An 18,726-nucleotide genomic window follows, 5' to 3' on the forward strand; every position below is an offset into this window, starting at 1 on the left:
ACTGGTAACATAGTTTTGTTCCTTAGTTAAAATCCTTAGAGGTGTGCCTGTGAGATTTGTGCTTTCATCTGTGTATTATACTTCAATAAAAATTTAAAATTTTAAAAACCTATGAGAATTTCTTCTGGTGCCCCCACTGTGGCTTTGCAGAAGAAATTGACTCTCTTCCACAAATGCTGCCCTTCCCCAAAGTACCCATACTACTTGCTCTCAGTCCCCAATTTATTTTTCTCAAGGATAAGCAGTCTCCTCTGTCCCCAGGAGTATTTGGTAAATTGATTTGCCCAACTGTAATGCCTGTAATCTGCTGATCACTAACCTTTGAGGAAAGGAGTTAGGGGCCCACATGGTGAAAGATGCATATATATGAACTTATATATAAAAATCTTCTCCCAACTTAACAAAATGAATTGCAGAAGGGGCCATTATTGGAGAAGCTAGGATGGGTAAGACAGCTAGGACCCAGGAATATGGTCATCACTAGAGAAATCACTCTTTCTATTCCTGGATGGAATGGGCAGAGTGAACCTACTGAATGCAAGTGGAGTTACTATCTAGTTAGAACATGTAATAATTGTGATCGAGAAACAAGTTACTTCACAAATAATGTGGGGAGAAAACCCATCAGAACAACCAACCTCTGCCTCTCCCCCTTGTAGCCCATGCGCACACACACAGATTTGGAGTCAGAGGACCTGTGTCTGATTCCGTGTTCTAGCCCATCCTTGCTGAGTGGTCTTGGGAAAATCACTCAACAGCTCTGAAAAATGGAGAGGAGGATTAGCAGCCCGGTCAGACATCATATCAAATTCACATTTCACTTTCTTTACTTATGCAGATGTTTGCCTATACATACAGACTATGTGTGTGCAGACCCACACTGCTTCTGACTACGTTTGTACAGCAGGCGCTGACACACTCGGCTCTGGCCAGGGAGTCTCCCTTTTAGCCACATGTATGCCATTTTCTTTTTGAAGTGTTTAGGTGGGCAAGCTCCCTCCACCCCCAATCCTGCACGAAACAAACATGATGCCCACAGATAGATGGATTCAAAATTAAATTTGTGTTCTTAGCATACCTCATGATAGAACCACTCATTTTATATTGCAATGGACTAAGTCAATTTTCCAAATAAATGGCCAAGTTTGTCTCATGATCAGAATCACTGTTTTCCCAAAGCAATAGACAAGGTGAAACCAAGAAACAGTCAGCTCAATTACGGAAGCAAATTCCTGAAAGATGTAGGAACTTCTTCAGAGTTCATGGAAAACCCTGCAGGTGTTGTGGTGTATGCTAATAATCAAATGACAGTTCACTCCTTTCCTACTTCTATTTCCATCTCTCTGACTTAATAATTATCTACATTTAGGCATCTATTTATATCATAAATCCTCATGAAACTATTTATTTGAAGCTGTATGTATGATCATGTTGACCATACATTAAGAAATGTAGGGACATGCTCTCTTGACCTACATTTCAGGAGATAAAAGATCATGTTTTCATTCAGATCATTTGAAAGACCTGGTATTTTCACCCACAGGATAAAACCCACTGATTTGGAAAGTAACCTGCGTGGTTAAAAGCAAGATTTCTGCCTTAGTTTCCTTATCTATAACTTGCTCAAGTGTTATGAATGAGATAATGCATGTGGAGAGTGTGGCGATTAGTAAATGATCAACATTATTACTAATAACATCATTTTTTAAGTAAACCAACATGGGGTTTACCCCAAACATGGAACTCAAACTGAACCCCAAGATCAAGAGTCGCATGCTCTACTGACTGAGCCCCCCAGGCACCCCTAATAATAACACTATTTGAAATCTTGAGTTTATTTTGAAATTTTCTGTCTTGTTTGATAGAAAATAAGCTCCATGATATTGGAATCTAATCCATTTAATACATATAGGCAGCTGCTGAACGTGTCTGAGTGGAGCAGTAAGGCAAAATCTCTTGGTAAGGATAGGATTTCTCATTTAGGATCACAGGAAATTCTCCTAAGGAGCTCTAATACAGATTGCTTCAATTTTCAGCACTTGGGGAAATTTTGAGGACTGTCCAGCAGGACAAGTATATAATAACAATATAGGTCTAAATACCAAGACAGCTCCAGAAATATTTTAATGCAAGTCCATGGAGACCTTATTTGACAGAGCATTTTGAACCATAAACAAGAAAACTCAGCATAATCTGCTGTGTTCCTCAAATTTATTTGGCAAGTCAAGGCTTCTGGAGTTTTATCAAAATTAATGCAGTATCCAAGTTAAGAAACCAGGGGCTACTTTAAGAATCCAAAGCAGGTAAGCATTATAGTGAAGGTCAATGGATATTTACATAAAATAAGAGCTAAGCCTTTATGTATTTTATATCCTAAAGTTGAATTTCTGTTAAGATCTATTTACAAGGAAGAGATAAGAACTTTCCAGTAATATGCAAGTATTTGAGTAATCTTGAGGTTATGAATATTTATGGCACAGCATTTTTATATATCCACTTAATATTTTTTAAGAGAAGGAAGGGAATCAAGTAAGTGGTAAAATTATTATTTTTTAAAGATTTTTGTTTGGGGGGGGGTGAGAGTACTGCAGGAGAGGAGCAGAGGGCGAGGGCTCCATCCCACCATCCCGAGATCATGACCTGAGCTGAAATCAAGAGTGGGCCACTTTAGGGGCACCTGGGTGGCTCAGTAGGTTGGGTGTCTGCCTTGACTCAGGTCATGATCCCAGTGTCCGGTCATTGGGCCTCATCTGGCTCCTCTCTCTTGCGCCCCCACACCCCCCAAAGCCTCCCTTTGGTTCTCTCACGCCCTGTGTCAAACAAACAAACACACACAAACACCAAAACTTAAGGGAAAAAAAAAGTGGGGCCTTAATCAACTAAGCCACTGAGGTACCCTGACCATTTAACGTTTTAAACTATGTTTGTCATAGAAGTTAACTTTACCATTCTTTTTTTTTTTTTTTTTTTTTTTAAAGATTTATTTATTTATTTATTTGACAGACAGAGATCACAAGTAGGCAGAGAGGCAGGCAGAGAGAGAGAGAGAGAGGAGGAAGCAGGCTTCCTGCGGAGCAGAGAGCCCGATGCGGGGCTCGATCCCAGGACCCTGAGATCATGACCCGAGCCAAAGGCAGCAGCCCAAACCACTGAGCCACCCAGGCGCCCCTAACTTTACCATTCTTGTGATAATTTCATCACTATGACTTCACTAATCTGGTTATCTCAATTAGCAAAAAAGACTTGATTCTCTCAAAATTAGGAACATGCTCATTTATTTCCCTTTGAAATAACTACTATGTAGTAACATAGTTGAGCTACTCAGATTGGTTTCAAAACAAACGACCATGCCATTGATTGGTTGTACCAGCTACTGTTTGACACCCTTGGAAAAAGCAAATGTACAAAACCTAAAATTCCAGTATCCTGACGCTTATTTTCGATTCTGAGAGACAGAAAATTAAAAAAAAAAAATACACTGATAATTTCGAATACTGATAAGCATCTGAAGAAAATATACAAGGCAACCGGGTAGAAAATAACCAGCCCTACCACACACAGCCAGAGCAGTTAAGGAAAGCCTCTCCCGAGTTTGCGCTGAGACGTGGACTCGCGTGTCCGGGGTAAACGCCGCGGTGCTTACCGCGGTGAATATCGTTCCTGTCTCTCTCTCCCTAGCACCAGACTGGCTCCTGCTCCGAAGGCTGCACCTCTCCGTTTACTCGGGCAAATCGTGAACACATGCTAGTCTGACTTTACTACATTACACACGAGACTCGGAGGTTCAGAGGTTAGCACGGCCATACCGATCCCAAAGCGAGTGCCTGCCTTCATGCACCGGCTACACGAAGGGGTCTTACAAAAGAGAACCAAGTACTGCGGCCAGGTCCGGAGAGTAGCGAGTTCCGCAGGTGAGCTGCCGCTTCGGCTCACCCGGGAGGGCTCCGACCGCGGTAGAGAAGGCCAGCATCCTTCCTTCCCACCTGTCTTCCCACTTCCACCACCACCGCTCCCGTGCGCTCAGAAAACAGGAGCAGGCAGACGCCGGAGAAGTCCCTGTCACTTCTCCCAAAGCTGCCCCGTTTCGATGAAAACAAGTTACGCGATGCTTTCCACCGAAAGTAAAAGACACAGATGCTGCGAAAAAACAAAACAAAACAAAAAAACAACAAACAAACGGCGGACACCAACCCTGACTGCAGCCACGCCCTGCCCACGCCGCCCGTCTCGCTCGGCGGAGATCCCGGCTCAGGGTTTGTGTTCCTCGTTACGTCACTTCCGCCGCCTTCCCGGCAGGCGCCGATAAACGCTGTTACCATTTCCGGGTCAGTGAGGCCGCCTATGGCGGCGCAGGCGTGAGTATTACCCGGTGTCCAGTCTATGGAGTCAGTTGTTCCCCGCGGCGTCGCGGAGGCAGGAGGTGGTGTCCGAGTGGGGGCCTTTGCCCCGCCAGGATGTTACCGGGCTTGGCCGCCGCCACTGCGGCCCACAGGTGTAGCTGGTCCTCCCTCTGCCGGCTCCATCTGCGCTGCAGGGCGGCGGCCCACGGCTCCAGCGAGCGCCAGGGTGAGTGTCCCGCCTCGGCCGCTGACTCCGCGGCAGCCGGCCTGGAGGAGCAGGCCGAGCTCGGCGCCTCGCCTCGGGCATTTCGGCCGCTTGACCTTCTCCAACCCCAGAACCTTCCTTTTGGGTTTGTGTCTTTGCAGTTCAGCTCGCCCGGGTGGCAGAGACCTCTGACAGCTCTCCCAGACCCTGGTTTTCCCCAGGGCCCTAGCACAACTCCCATGGAAACTGGCCGGTAGCTCCCGGGTACATACTTGAAGCCAACCATTTGTAGCAGATAAAATGCTACGTGCGCATCGCGGTGTCCTGCAATGTCAGCCCCTTTCCCCCAGGCAATGAGAAATTACGGAAACCTAAAAGTGCCAGGATCTTTCGAGTTCATCGGCTCCCCTTCGTTGAGCGCTTTTGGCTCAACAGATTTTCTTGCCCTGCTCCTTTTCCCGTTCTCCTAACTTTTTCCCTTAAATGTCCTAAAAAGGAAGGAGGGAGTGAGGGATGGGGGTGCTACTCATCATTTACGAATCACTCTTAAGTGTGAGGATACGACCATGCCACAGTCATTGAATGAATCCAGTTTTGAATCATAAAGCAAGCTAAGTGTTCAGTTTCGTTGAACGATCTTTACGGTGAAAGCGTGTGTAATGGAGCGGTAACCCAGAAAAACGTGGTTGACGAGAATTTTTATCCCTCTCCTTAAACACTCTTTTCTTACTCAAATTTAAGTTGTCCCGCAGTTTCCAAAATAGCATTGAATTTGTAAGTTTTAGTCCGGCTTACCTACGTTTTTGCCATAGCTTGGGATGCCATAATAGCTTGACCCCTCGAAAACAGAGAGAAAAACAGAACCAAATCCGCCCCTAGTCTAATTCCTTAGATTCTCGAGCATAGAGTGTTTACAGATAACATTTTCCAAAAATTCATGTTTGAAAAAGCTTGTAGCATGCTTGTGGCGTGGCAGTAGAAGTTAGAACTTGTAGTCCAGTCAACCAAGTTTAAAAGTAACAAGTTATAGTGACACCTGTACTGTGAAAATAAATGAGAATATATTAGTATCGTTTATTTGCAGTAAATGTAAAAGCTTTTAAAATTTCAGAATGGTTAATTTTAACATCATGTTCTGTGACTTTTTGGTGGGGATAGAAACGTAGAGGTGGTTTTTTTTTTTTTTTTTTCTATATTGGCAATACAGCTGGTACTCTTACGAACAAAATGAATCTTCTGATTATACCATACTCCAGAAATCCTCAAGTAAACTTTCTAGCATAGTTGATTCTATTTACCCAGCAATTTTGGCATTTTACACTTAAGTTAGGTATGCTGGGTAACCTGTCTTCTAAGTCGGTAGAAAGGACTTGAAATTGTGTAATTTGTAATTATATAGTAATAATAGCCATCCTTCATACCAAAAATTATGTACTCTTTGTTTCACCCGTCTGTGAACCACAGATAATAAGTACCTATTTCTTTGGTCAGGATGACTTTGCAAAGTTCTTTGGAATGTTTATCACCAGAAAATTAAGATGTGTTTTCACACTTAACACATAGTAGGTTTTAAAAATAACCTCCTTTGTGAAAATTTAGTTCCAATAATAACTGAAACAGTTTTTAAAAGGACAACCATTATCGTAAAATTAAAAAGCATTAGGAAAGGGTACTATTTAAGTCAGATGCATGAAAGGAGAAAGTGATATCTGAAAATTTTCGGGGAAAAATAATCTAAAAACAGATGTTTTTCTTTGTCAAGAAATAAAATTTATGCTTCTAAAATTCTTGTATGGCAGAGGGGGTATACTTACAAAGAATAAGGAGAGAAGGAAACTGTAAGGGAAATTCTTGCTTTATCTGCATACTTAAAAATGAGAAATGCCTATACACTGAAAGCTCAGTTTAAAGGTGAAAAGGAAAATAGTATTGTAGAGCCTTGCCATCCAAAAGAAAGATAACATGAGCCACGTATGTGATCTTGGGTTGTCTGATAGCCATATGTGAAACAGTAAAAACAGATCATTAATTTTAATATTTAGTTTAATAATTAATTTTAATATTATTTTATCCAGTATATTAAAAATATTTAAATATGTAATCGAGATCAAATTTTTGAGATATTTTACATCATCTTTTTGTACTAAACCTTCGAAGTCCAGTGTGTATTTTACATTTAGCACATTTTAGTTCAGAATAGTCACATTTCAAGGGCTCAGTGAACAGTGACTACTGTACTGGACAGGGCAGTTATAAAATTAGTATCCCTAATTTATGAAGAATTCTTACATACCAGTGTATCTTCCAGTTTAAAAAAAAATGGGTGAAGAATATGAATGAGTTCATAAGGGAGTTCAGATGGCATATAAAAATGTAAAATGTACCATACTTACCAATAAGCGTAGAAATAAAAGCCCAAGGATTTGCTACTCATTGCCTGTCTTACATTGGCTATTTTTTCATATTGATACCTCATATTGAGGGTGCAGGAAAGCAGGAACTCTCTTTTTCTATTGATTGGGACATATAATTCAGTGTTCTGGTGGTCAGTTATTCTTTTATGAAAAGAACTTTAGGGGTGCTTGGGTGGCTCAGTCAGGCTTCTGTCTTTGGTTCAGGTCATAATCTCAGAGTCCTGGGATTAAGGAGCCCCGAATCCTGCTCCTTGCTCATCTGGGAGCCTGTTTCACCCTCTGCCTGCTGCGCCACCTATATGTGTGTGCTCTTTCTGTGTCAAATGAGTGAGTAAAATCTTAAAAAAAAAAACTTTAAAGGTTTATACTTTCTGACCCAGTGATTCTATTTTTTTAAAAGCTTTTATTTATTTGAGAAAGAGCTTGGGGAGGGGGTTGTGGGGGAGGAGCAGAGGGACAGGGACAAGCACACTCCACACAGAGCCTGACATGGGGCTCAATCCCAGAACCCTGAAATCATGACCTGAGCCAAAGGCAGAGACTTAACTGACTGAGTCACCCAGGTGCTGCCCCCACCACCCCCGAGTGATTCTATTTAAAACTATATAAAAAAATAATCAGATGGGTATTATAATGTATGCACAAGTTCATTATTCATAGTAATAAATTGATAACATTTATGGTTATAGAGAGTTGGAAACAAGTATATTATGGTGCCTTTATTATGGGCTGTTGATACATGCAACATTAAAAAAATCAATTTAGAAGAATAGTGACGGGAAAGTGCTTTTAAATATATATGTTTTATTTATTTGTATGAGAGAGAGAATGAGAGAGAGAGAGAACATGAGGTGGGGGAGGGTGAGAGGGAGAAGCAGACTCTCTGCCAAACAGGGAGCCTGATGTGGGACTCCATCCCTGGACTCCAGGATTGTGACCTGAGCTAAAGACAGTGGCTTAACCAACTGAGCCACCCAGGCGCTTCGGGAAAATGCTTTTATACTATTAGGTAAAAGTAGAAAAAAGTATGGTTAAGAATATATACTGTGCTGGGCGCCTGGCTGGCTCAGTGGGTTAAGCCGCTGCCTTCGGCTCAGGTCATGATCTCAGGGTCCTGGGATCGAGTCCCGCATCGGGCTCTCTGCTCGGCAGGGAGTCTGCTTCCCTTCCTCTCTCTCTCTGCCTGCCTCTCCGCCTACTTGTGATCTCTGTCAAATAAATAAATAAAATCTTAAAAAAAAAAAAAAAGAATATATACTGTGCTATTAACAATAAGTTTCTCTAGAAAAATTTTTTTATTAACTGTATTTTTCAAACAATCTATAATAAACATAATCCTTTTGCATTATAAAAATGTGACTTATTTCTGTAGTAAATATTTCCTTTTTAAGTTTCTCTGACTTTTCATAGAACACTTACTTTATTTTTCATATATTTATGCCTTGCCTCATTTGGCAAAAATTTGAGATGGGAGGCTTCTCCTTTAAGTACAGTATACCAAATTAATGGACACATGCTTTTGCTTAAATCTGAGGTTAATAGAAGTGTAGCTTTAAGTAAAAAGTATAAATTAAATTTTTGTATTTTACTCTTGTCTCTAATCTGACAAGAATTTTGTTTTGTTGTGCCCCCCACCCCCCCCCCACCCTTTGAAGAACTAACAAAAGACCATTCTGGCAGGCTGACACCATGATTCTATGTAGTTCAAGTTAATGATAGGATTTGTAGCTGTAAAATGAGGCTAACTATACTATGTTCCTCCTAACTTTTAGTGCGTTGAGGTTTGGTTCAGCAAAGAGGTCTGAGGCACTGTTGCTGGTGCTGAGCTGCTGAAGAAGACAGACATAGTATCCTCCTTTATTGGGCAGATACCAGGAATGAGAAAACATGGCTGAGTGCTAGGAAAGAAGTAAACCGGGTGATGGGCTAGAAAGTAGCTACGAGAGGCCATTTCTTTAGATATGCTGAGGAAGCAGTGACTGAGTCAAGTCTTGAAAAATGAAAATGAGCAAGCCAGGTGAAGATCTGTGGTGAAGAGCAATCTGGGTAGAGCAAACAGGAACCCTAGAGACCAGACTACTAGTATTCAGGAGCAGAAAAGAAAACTGCTGTGGCTCGGGTAAGGGAGGGGAGGATATGAAATGAAGTTTGAGAGGTACTGGAGCCTTTTAGGCCATAGGTTTAAAAGGCTATATATACACACACACATATACACATATATAAATAAATTATATATATATAAATAAATTATATGTACATATGTATATGTATATATATGTAATTACATATATGTAATTATATATACATATGTATATATAATTTATTTATATATTTGACAGAGAGAGTGAGAGTGAGCACAGGTAGGCACAGGGAGAGGGAGAAGCAGGTTCTCCACTGAGCAGGGAGCCCGATGCGGGGTTCGATCCCAGGACCCTGGGATCACAACCCAAGCCGGAGGCAGTCGCTTTACTGACTGAGCCACCCAGGCGCCCTAAAAGGCAATATTGTAAAAATAGCAGTCTACTTTGTGGAAAATGGGTTTGGAAAGGAGAGCGTGAATTAAAGAGATCTTTTGGGAGTTGCTAGGCAGACAAGGCTGTGGCAAGGCCTTGGTAGCTAGCAATGAAGATGGAGGGAAGTAGATTGCTTTGAGGTATGTTTTGGAATAGAAATTATACAATGTGGTAATAGAGGTGAAGTATTTTGGACAGTGGCACTTGGTCAACCCTGAATATATTAGATATTGTTGTTTTTATTTGTCTAAGCAAATATTAATAAGAATTAAGTGCAATAGAAATGTATACCAAGAGGCAGTGCAGGAAGTTGCCCCGATCTCATATTCTTAAAAAAAAAACCCAAAACCAAAAAACAGAACTTCCCTCTTGGTGGATAAAAATCACGTCAGTAATAGTCCTCAAGGCTGAGCTACCTGATCTAGGTTACACTTCGCTTGGTAGATGATAGGCACAAAAGATTTTTCTGCATTTTTGGCTAGCCGAAAGAATTAAAATAAAGTAGATACTGTTAATATTAGTAGTAATAATAATAGAAGTAATTTAGCAATGACTACATTCTTAGTTTTTAAAAACTTAGGCATTTTTGAAAGTACAGCAAAGTGTTATAGAGTAAAAATTGTGCATAATCTAGATATTTCCCCAGTCGCGTTTTTAAAAAGTAGGCTCTGCACCTAGTATGGGGTGCAAACTCACAACCCTAAGATCAGGGGTCACATGCTCTACTGACTGAGCCAGTCAGGTACCCCCGCTAGCCTCATTTTTAATAGTTGAAATCCCACTATGTTGTTTTGTCTCTTCCTTTTTTTTAAATGCAGCATGATGAATATTTTCCCACATTCTTAAAAGATTTAAATATATACACAGTGAAAATGTAGGGACCTCTCATAACTTAATTATTTTTCTATTAGGAAATGTTTAAGTTTTTTCCAGTTTTTGCCATGATAAATATTACCACAAAGAACAATTTTTGCATATTATTGTGTATTTAATGGGCCCAGCATGCCTCTGCTGTGCTACTCTGCTTATTATTGTGTATTTTAAGTTCACACTAACCTCTTATAAAATTAAGTATAACATGATCAACGTCAGTGCTTTAGGAATTTGGGGGCAAAACTACTGAAATAGTCTTTTAAGTAAAGAGATTGATCTTTAGAAGGTGTAAGCTACAATTTTGAGTCTCTAGCCCTTAAATGAGCCAGTGATGAAACAGCACAAACTGCAAGAAATCTTTTTGTTTATAGTTATGGTTATTGCAGGAGCAGCATATCCAGAAGATAGAATCGTCAGTTTGCATGAGACAGAGTTTCTTTTGTTGTTTGTTGTAGTGTGAAAAAGAGGGCCAAATTTCCTCTTAAAGCCAGAGGAAATGGTAGGTGACAAACCAGATTGGAGAGAGGAGACAAATGCTTATCAGCAGTGATTGTGAGGAGCTACAGAGGCAATAACAGTAAAAAAGGCAGAGAGGACTGATTGTTGTAACTTGATTGACAAGATAAGAGTCTCTCCGCAGTCCTGATGAAGATACAGCTCTTATATATATACAGTGATGAGAAGTCCTCGTCCAAGCCCATAGAACTGTGAGCACCAAACTTTCAAAAAGATTAATCTTCTGTGTGTAGCTTATTTTAGATGTTACCTTGAAGAAAGGATATATTAGTGGTGGGTACTATTTTTTTAAAACTGTTTTTCTGCATCCTAGTATTAACTAATGAATTCAGTAATTGATTTAAAAATGGTTCTTTCTTTCTTTCTTTTTTTTTTTTTTTGAAGATTTTATTTATTAGAGAGAGAGAGAGAGCAAGCACAAGCAGAGGGAGAGGGAGAAGTAGAGTCCCTGCAAAGCAGGGAGCCCTTCATGACCTGAGCCAAAGGCAGGCGCTTAACTGACTAAGTCACCCAGGCACCTGCGTGTTTCCTTTTTTTTTTTTTTTTTTTTTTAATGGTTGTCTTTCAGTTGCTGTGTTTTAGATATTATATTTGGCTTATTGAATCAAATGTGGTCCTATATATTTTTTAGAATATAAAATGTTAAAGACGGTAATGTATTCTTCAAGTTTTTGCAGTTTTTGATCTTGCATTAATGCCTGATGTGTACTTTTGAAGTTGCTGATACCTGAAATTCTACTGAGGTTAAAAATTAAGGACTTTTTGGGACAGCTAGCAAGGTTATTTCTAGGTTAGTGTCTAAAGAATGCAGGAATCAATTTGAAGAGACCCTTTTGGCCAAAAATGGGACCATTTGACCATTAATCGGAGCAACTAAAATGGATTGAAATAGATCAAATAATGTTTAAATCTACAAAATGATACATACACAAATTACTGTGTCACTACTTCAGGATAGTATGTAGTGAACTCATTATTTTGAGAACTGGTAAGTAAGGAGAAAATTTAGTCTGATTTTCTTGTAAACTGTACTGCTGAGTGACCACATATATGTGGGGAATTTTCTTTTTGAAGTATTCTGACAAATGAAGAAGTGGTAAAATTTGAATATCACCATTTTATACCCACCTAATGGGTAAATGGTTCTGGGCACTGAACAATAGCAGATACTACACAAATAAAGAAAGACAACCAAATATGTGGTACTTGATGAAAACACTTCCACTGCTTTTTTTTTTTTTTTAAAGTAGGCTCTAGGCCCAACATGGGGCTCAAACTCAAGACGGTGAGATCAGGACCTGCTAACTATACCAGCTGAGCCAGTCAGGCGTCCCAGAACTCATCACTGCTTAGTAAATAGTGTTTGTTCTAATAAAAAGAATTAGAACTTAGATAAAACCTTCACATCCATGGATTTATATAGAAAATACAGAAGAACAGGTTAAACAACACCATGGGAATTAAGTCAGGAAAATTCAGATTGGAAAACTACCAGGACAAAAATTTAAGGTAAATAACTTGATTTCTTCAATTTAAAAATGGCTCTTTTAAAAAAAAAAAAGACATGCTGGGGGCACCTGGGTGGTTCAGTCGGTGACTGAGTGACTCTTGATCTTAGCTCAGGTCTTGATCTCAGGGTTATGGGTTCAGGCCCTGTGTTGAAAAAAAAATAAAAAAAAAATAAATCCTGTGGCTTTCAGGAGACTCAGAAGACATCTCAGTCAACAATAGTAAATGGATCTTATTAGGATCTGTTTATACACAAAAAATTATAACACTTGCAACAGTTGGAAATTGATGATATTTGATGATATAAAGCATTGCTTATTTTTTATCATGGTCGTTTGGCTGTGTTTTTTAGTTCTTGTCTTTTAGAATACATATGGAAAATTTTATGAATTTAATTATTTTATGTCTGAGGCATGCCTGGGTGGCTCAGTAAGTTAAGCGTCTGGCTTTGGCTCAGGTCATGATCCCAGGGTTCTGGGATTAAGCCCCACGTTGGGCTCCCTGCTCAATGGGGAGTCCCCATCCTTCTTTGCCTCTGACCCTTCCTGCAGCTTGTGCTCTCTACCTCAAATAAATAAAGTCTTTATAAATAAACATATAAATAATTTTATGTCTGAGATTTGCATCAAATTAACATGGAGGTGAGGAAGTATTGGTGCAGGTAGATATGAGACTAGGTTCACCATGAGTTGATAATTGCTGAAGATGGGCAATGAGCACCTGGCCATTTATTGTACTGTTTTTTCCTACCTCTGCATATGTTTGAAATTTTCTGTAATGTTTGAAGAACTAAGGAGAACCTTGAAAAAATCTAGAATCAAATCATGGAGATATTTATATTCTTTTTTTTTGACACAGAGAAAGATCACAAGTAGGCAGAGAGGCAGGCAGAGAGAGAGGGGGAAGCAGTCTCCCCACTGAGCAGAGAGAGATGCGGGGCTCGATCCCAGGACCCCGAGATCATGACCTGGGCTGAAGGCAGAGGCTTAACCCACTGAGCCACCCAGGCGCCCCGGAAATATTTATATTCTGAGGGAGGATTTTTTCAACTGTGAAGTAGGGACAGCTGGATGGCACAGTCGGTTAAGCATCTGCCTTTGGCTCAGGTCGTGATCCTGGGGTCCTGGTATTGAGTCCTGCATCAGACTCTTTGCTCAGAGGGGAGCCTGCTTGTCCCTCTCCCTGATGTTCCCTCTGCTTGTGTGCTTGCACGCGCGCTCTCTCTCTCTCTCTCTCTGACAAATAAATAATATCTTTAAAAAAAAAAAGACTTGAGTAGTCTCTCTTTAAACACTTTAGCACAGCTTATAAAAGCATTGTATCAGTGGGTGGAAAAAAAGCATTGGTGGCATGTTGGCTTTGTTAGGTAATAATCACAAAAGATACCTTGGATTGGACTGACAACACCAGTGGCCACGGTAAACAGGATGCTTTTCTGGAGGGTGCGTTTCTTAGGAAAATTTGCTTTAGTCCTTGCTTCACTGATTTGGCTAATAGTAACAGATTTTACTTTTTTAAAAATATTTATTTATTTATTTGCCAGAGAAAGAAAGAGTGAACACAAGTAGGGGGAGCAGCAAGCAGAGGAGAGGGAGAACCAGGCTCCCCGCTGAGTGGGGAGCCCAATGTAGGACTCAATCCCAGGACCCTGGGATCATGACTTGAACCCAAGGCAGAGCTTAACAACTGAGCCACCCAGTCACCCCTAGGCTACACATTTTAATGTGCAAGGAGGTGCATTATTATATTTGCTTTACTTTAGTGTAAGAGTAAGCCTTTAAAAAAATAGAGGCAAATGCCCCAAAACATACTGGGCCTTCAACAATTATTTGCCAAATAAGGGAAACAGTAAGTTGACAGAGATCACAAGGAGGCCGATAGGCAGGCAGAGAGAGAGAGAGAGAGAGAGAGGAGGAAGCAGGCTCCCTGCTGAGCGGAGAGCCTGATGTGGACCTCGATCCCAGGACCTTGGGAACTTGGACCTGGGATCATGACCTGAGCTGAATGTAGACGCTTTAACCCACTGAGCCACCCAGGTGCCCCTGGAAGATCATTATTAAGCAGTTAGAAAACTTTCACCCTCAGGGTGCATGGCTAGCTCAGTAGGTAAAGCACATGGCCCTCAATCTCAAGGTGGAGTTCAGTCCCCCAGTTGGGTGAGAGATTACTTAGGGGGAAAAAAAAAGGAAAGAAAGAAAAGTTCCAGCCCTTAAATGCATAACCCTCCACTCAGGAAAAACTTGACTATCTCTAATGATATACCTTCATTATTTCAGCTAACACTTTAAAAAATATGTAAATTATTCACAAGATGTTCAAGGTCTAGTACTCATAATTTAAAAAAAAAGAGAGAGAAAGAGGGTCACATGAAAGTAAAGACAGATTTAGTTTTCTGCCACTTCAGTGCAAGTGTGGAATATATTTTTCTTCAGTATTTCAGCCCTCCAAAGCCCACAGTCAACCAGATGCAGCAGCTGAAGTGCTTTGTAATTAGTCTTCTATTCTTCCTTCAATTAGAATTCCTGTGTACTGAGGGATCTCACCAAATGTTGATCTAATTATCTGATTAAAAAAAATCAGTGACAGTATGAATGACTGATTAATATAATTCACTTATTGATTGTGAAATGAAAGAGGAATAAATCTAGCTAGCAGAAGGACACAGGGTAATTTTGAGGAGGAAGCCCTCCTTACCTCCTCCCTCTCAGAGTTCTCTACTCTGAAAAGTACATTATGCCAACATTTTTTAACATGTAACCAGCATATACAAAATAAGAAGTATCATATGTCAGAGATGTTTCAGAAGAGGTGAATGATGAGAATGTCTTATCTGATTTTACATATTTTAAGTTTCCAGGGGCACCTGGGTGGGCTCAGTAGGTTAAACATCTGACTTTGGCTTAGGTCATGGTCTCAGGGTCGTGGGATCGAGCCCTTTGTCAGGTTGTATGAGGAATCTGCTTGTCCCTCTGCCTCTCCCTTTGCTCTTGATCGTGCATGCTCTCTCAAATAAATAAATGAATAAAATCTAAAGACTTTTAAAAATAAAATTTCCCATATAGATAAATTTACAAATTAGAGAATAAGAATATTATTATTTTTTCTTTACAAAGCATAGTCTCCATACACATAGGGGTCAATGAAACACCTCTACAGAGAGGGTGGGTTGGCATGTGCTTTTGGGTATTTAGCAGAATGAAAGTTTTATTGTTACTCTGTAAAATTATTTTCTTTCTACCATAGTAGGTATGTTTTATTGGGTATAAAATTTTTGTTGTGAGTTTGTTTGACATTAATTTTTTTTTTTTTTTTTTTTTTGGTAGAATGGCAGAATGTAGTGACATTGGGAAGCTTTTCAAACATGGTTCGCTATAGTCACCCATTTATTTGTACACTGAGTCAAGTGAAGTCATACTCCACAAATGTTCAGAAGGAAGGACAGGGATCACAGACTCTCAGAGTGGAAAAAGTACCATCATTTGATGAAACAGGTGTGTATAAATCTTTTAAAATCATTTTTTTTCTATATACTGAAATAGCTTGTGTAAGATTATTTGTCCCTTGAATGTTTGATAGAACTTATGTATAAAACTATCTGGGTTAATGTTTACTTTGTGGAAAGCTATTAAACTGCTAATTTACTTTCTTCTAATTTTTCTGCTTTTGACTCAGTTTTGGTAAGTTCTATTTTTTTCTGGGAGTTTGTCCACTTAAACTAAATTTTTAATTTATTGGCATCAAGTTCATAATAGTCTCAGCATTTATAGCTTTATCTTTTTTTTTTCATTCTTAATGGTGTTTGCCATTTTCTTGATTAATTTTGCCAGAACTCTGTCCATTTTCTTATTTTTCCAAGTAGTATCTTTTTACTTTGAATATTTATATTGTATGTTTGTTTCCTGTTTGGTTAATTTTTATTCTTACTTTAGTTATATCCTCCTGTTTTCTTTGCGCTTATTCTGTCATTCATTTTTAAATGATCAGATAGCTATATTGTTCATTAATTCCGTACCTTCCTTTTCTTCTAAAGTAGGTGTTTAAGCCACCATAGCTCTGGTGGATTTGACAGACTTTCCTTCAACAGTTGTCCCTAAAATTTCGCTTTATTTATTTTGTAGCTATGTTATTAGATACATAAACATTCAGAGTCATTACATAACACTGATGCATTACACCCTTTCTTTTTATGTAACAACTCTTTTTTTTTTAGTGTCTCTACCAGATGTTATTAGTATTTGCCTGTTTTCCCATCCTTTAATTTTAACCTTTTTTGTCCTGATTTGAATCTTTGTCTAATAATTAGAAATTTGGTTTGTTTATATTTACTGTTATTACTAATATATTTGAGCATATTTCTGCCATTGTCTCATGAGCTTCCTTGTGGGTTTTTAAAAATTTTTTTAAATTTAATTTAATTTTTTGAAGATTTTATTTATTCATTTGTCAGAGAGAGAGAGAGCGCACAGGCAGGCAGAAGTAAAGGAAGAAGCAGGCTTCCAGCTGAGCAGGGAGCCTGATGTGGGACTTGATGCCAGGACCCTGAGATCATGACCTGAGCTGAGGCAGATGTTTAACTGACTGAGCCACCCAGGCTTCCCTGGTTTTGTTTTTGTTTTTTTTTTTTTAAACTTCTTTTTTGCCTTTTTTTTTCTTTTTTCTCTCTGCGTTATCCTTTCTCCCCCATGTGCACACACATACATGCACTAGCTTGGGAGTTAAATACTCTGTGTACCTCACAGTCTAAAGGTAATTAAAAAGCTTAACATTCCTGTGACTTTAACAATGACACCTGCTCTTCTACCTTAGATGCTGGGACTGGCATTGCTCTCAGTGACCACACTGTCAAGCTCCTTTTCTGGTATGACAGTACATTTGGCTACAGCAACCGGGTGGTGGATGTTATGATCCTCATGGCCTTCAGGGAGTAAGAGCCCTCTAAACCACCACCCTCAGTGAGAGCAGAGGAAGAGAGAGGCCCTCAGCTGCTGAGAAGTATTTGCCATAACTTATCCCCAATACACTGAGAATCTCCCAACCTCCATAGTTTCCACTCCTTGAAGAAAAGGAGAGGCTTGGAGAGCCCTACATTGTTATGAACACCAATAAAGTATGCTCTACCCAGCCAAAATAAATAAATAAATAAAGTCTGTTTTGTATGGGAAAAAAAAAAAGCTTAACATTTGTTTCTGAAAAATATAAAGAACTTAGAATCCTTTAATTCTGGTCACTTTCTCCCAACTCACATGCTATTTATTGGCTAGTATTTTGTGTCTATTCTGATTTATTCCCTCTATACAATATACATCATTATTTGTTCAAATATCTCTAAAATCCTTGTTAACCACCTTTTCTTATTTCTCTAGTCTTTCTGTCTGATGTAGTACATCTTATACAAGTTCCTTTAGGTGAGGATCTTTTTATGGTAAAGGCAATTTAAGATGTTATTCCAGTGTCTTTTGGGTTCTGTTGCTGTTGAGAAGTCCATATCATGCTTTTGTTCTCATGTTTTTTCTATTTTATTGCTTTTTAAATTTGATTAACTTTATTTTGAAAGTCTTTTTCTTTGGTGTAAGCTGCAATTATACTATGTATGTATTTCTGCATACTAGGTATGTATTTCTGTGTATTTATCCTGCTTGAGATTTGTTGGGCTTCCAGGAACTGAGGATTAGTAGTATTCTGTAATTCTCTGTCACTATTACCTTTTCTTGGTTCTCTCTCTTTTTAAAAAATGTATTATTTATTTAAAGATTTATTTATTTGAGAGAGAGATTGAGCAAGCTCATGGGGAGTGTCAGAGGGAGACAGAGAGAGAACCTAAGTAGATGTGGAGTCTGGTGTGCAGGTTGATTTCATCACCCTGAGATCACAACCTGAGCGGAAACCAGGAGTCTCACTCACTTAACAGACTTTGCTACCTAGATGCCCCTTTGCTCATTTATTTTTAAGATTTTTAAGTAATCTATACACCCAACATGGGGGTTGAACTCTAAACCCTGAGATCAAGAGTCACATGTTTCACTGACTGAGTCAGTTTTCAGTTATCTTTTATCTCTTTTTGGAACTCTAAGAATTATGTTAGATCTTTTTGCTTTATTTTCCATGTCTCTAAATCTCTCTGTCGTATTTTGTATTTCTTTATCTTTCTGGCCTGAATTCTGGATTATTTTTTTAGATCTGTCTAGTTTGCTAATTCCCTTGTTAGTTAGCCTCTGGTCTACTGGTTGATATGTATGTTGGGTTTGTGTGTGTGTGTGTTTTTAAGGTTTTATTTATTTGACAGAGAGACACAGCGAGAGAGAGAACACAAGCAGTGGGAGAGGGAGAGGGAGAAGCAGACTTCCTGCTGAGCAGGG

At 39.3% G+C, this 18,726-nt stretch overlaps 1 protein-coding gene across 2 annotated transcripts in view; it reads left to right on the forward strand.

The window, feature by feature from the left end:
* Positions 1–4,318: 4,318 nt before the first annotated feature.
* The window catches only part of SLC30A9 (solute carrier family 30 member 9), an 88,340-nt gene continuing 73,932 nt past the window's right edge, over positions 4,319–18,726 (forward strand). For both annotated transcript variants that reach the window (XM_059383256.1, XM_059383266.1), the window contains exons 1-2: positions 4,319–4,566; positions 15,694–15,861. In XM_059383256.1, coding sequence (XP_059239239.1) covers positions 4,455–4,566; positions 15,694–15,861 — 280 coding nt within the window. In that variant the 5' untranslated portion in view covers positions 4,319–4,454. The remainder of the gene's footprint in view (positions 4,567–15,693; positions 15,862–18,726) is intronic.

Source organism: Mustela nigripes, chromosome 1, assembly GCF_022355385.1.
Source record: "Mustela nigripes isolate SB6536 chromosome 1, MUSNIG.SB6536, whole genome shotgun sequence".
NCBI lineage: Eukaryota > Metazoa > Chordata > Mammalia > Carnivora > Mustelidae > Mustela > Mustela nigripes.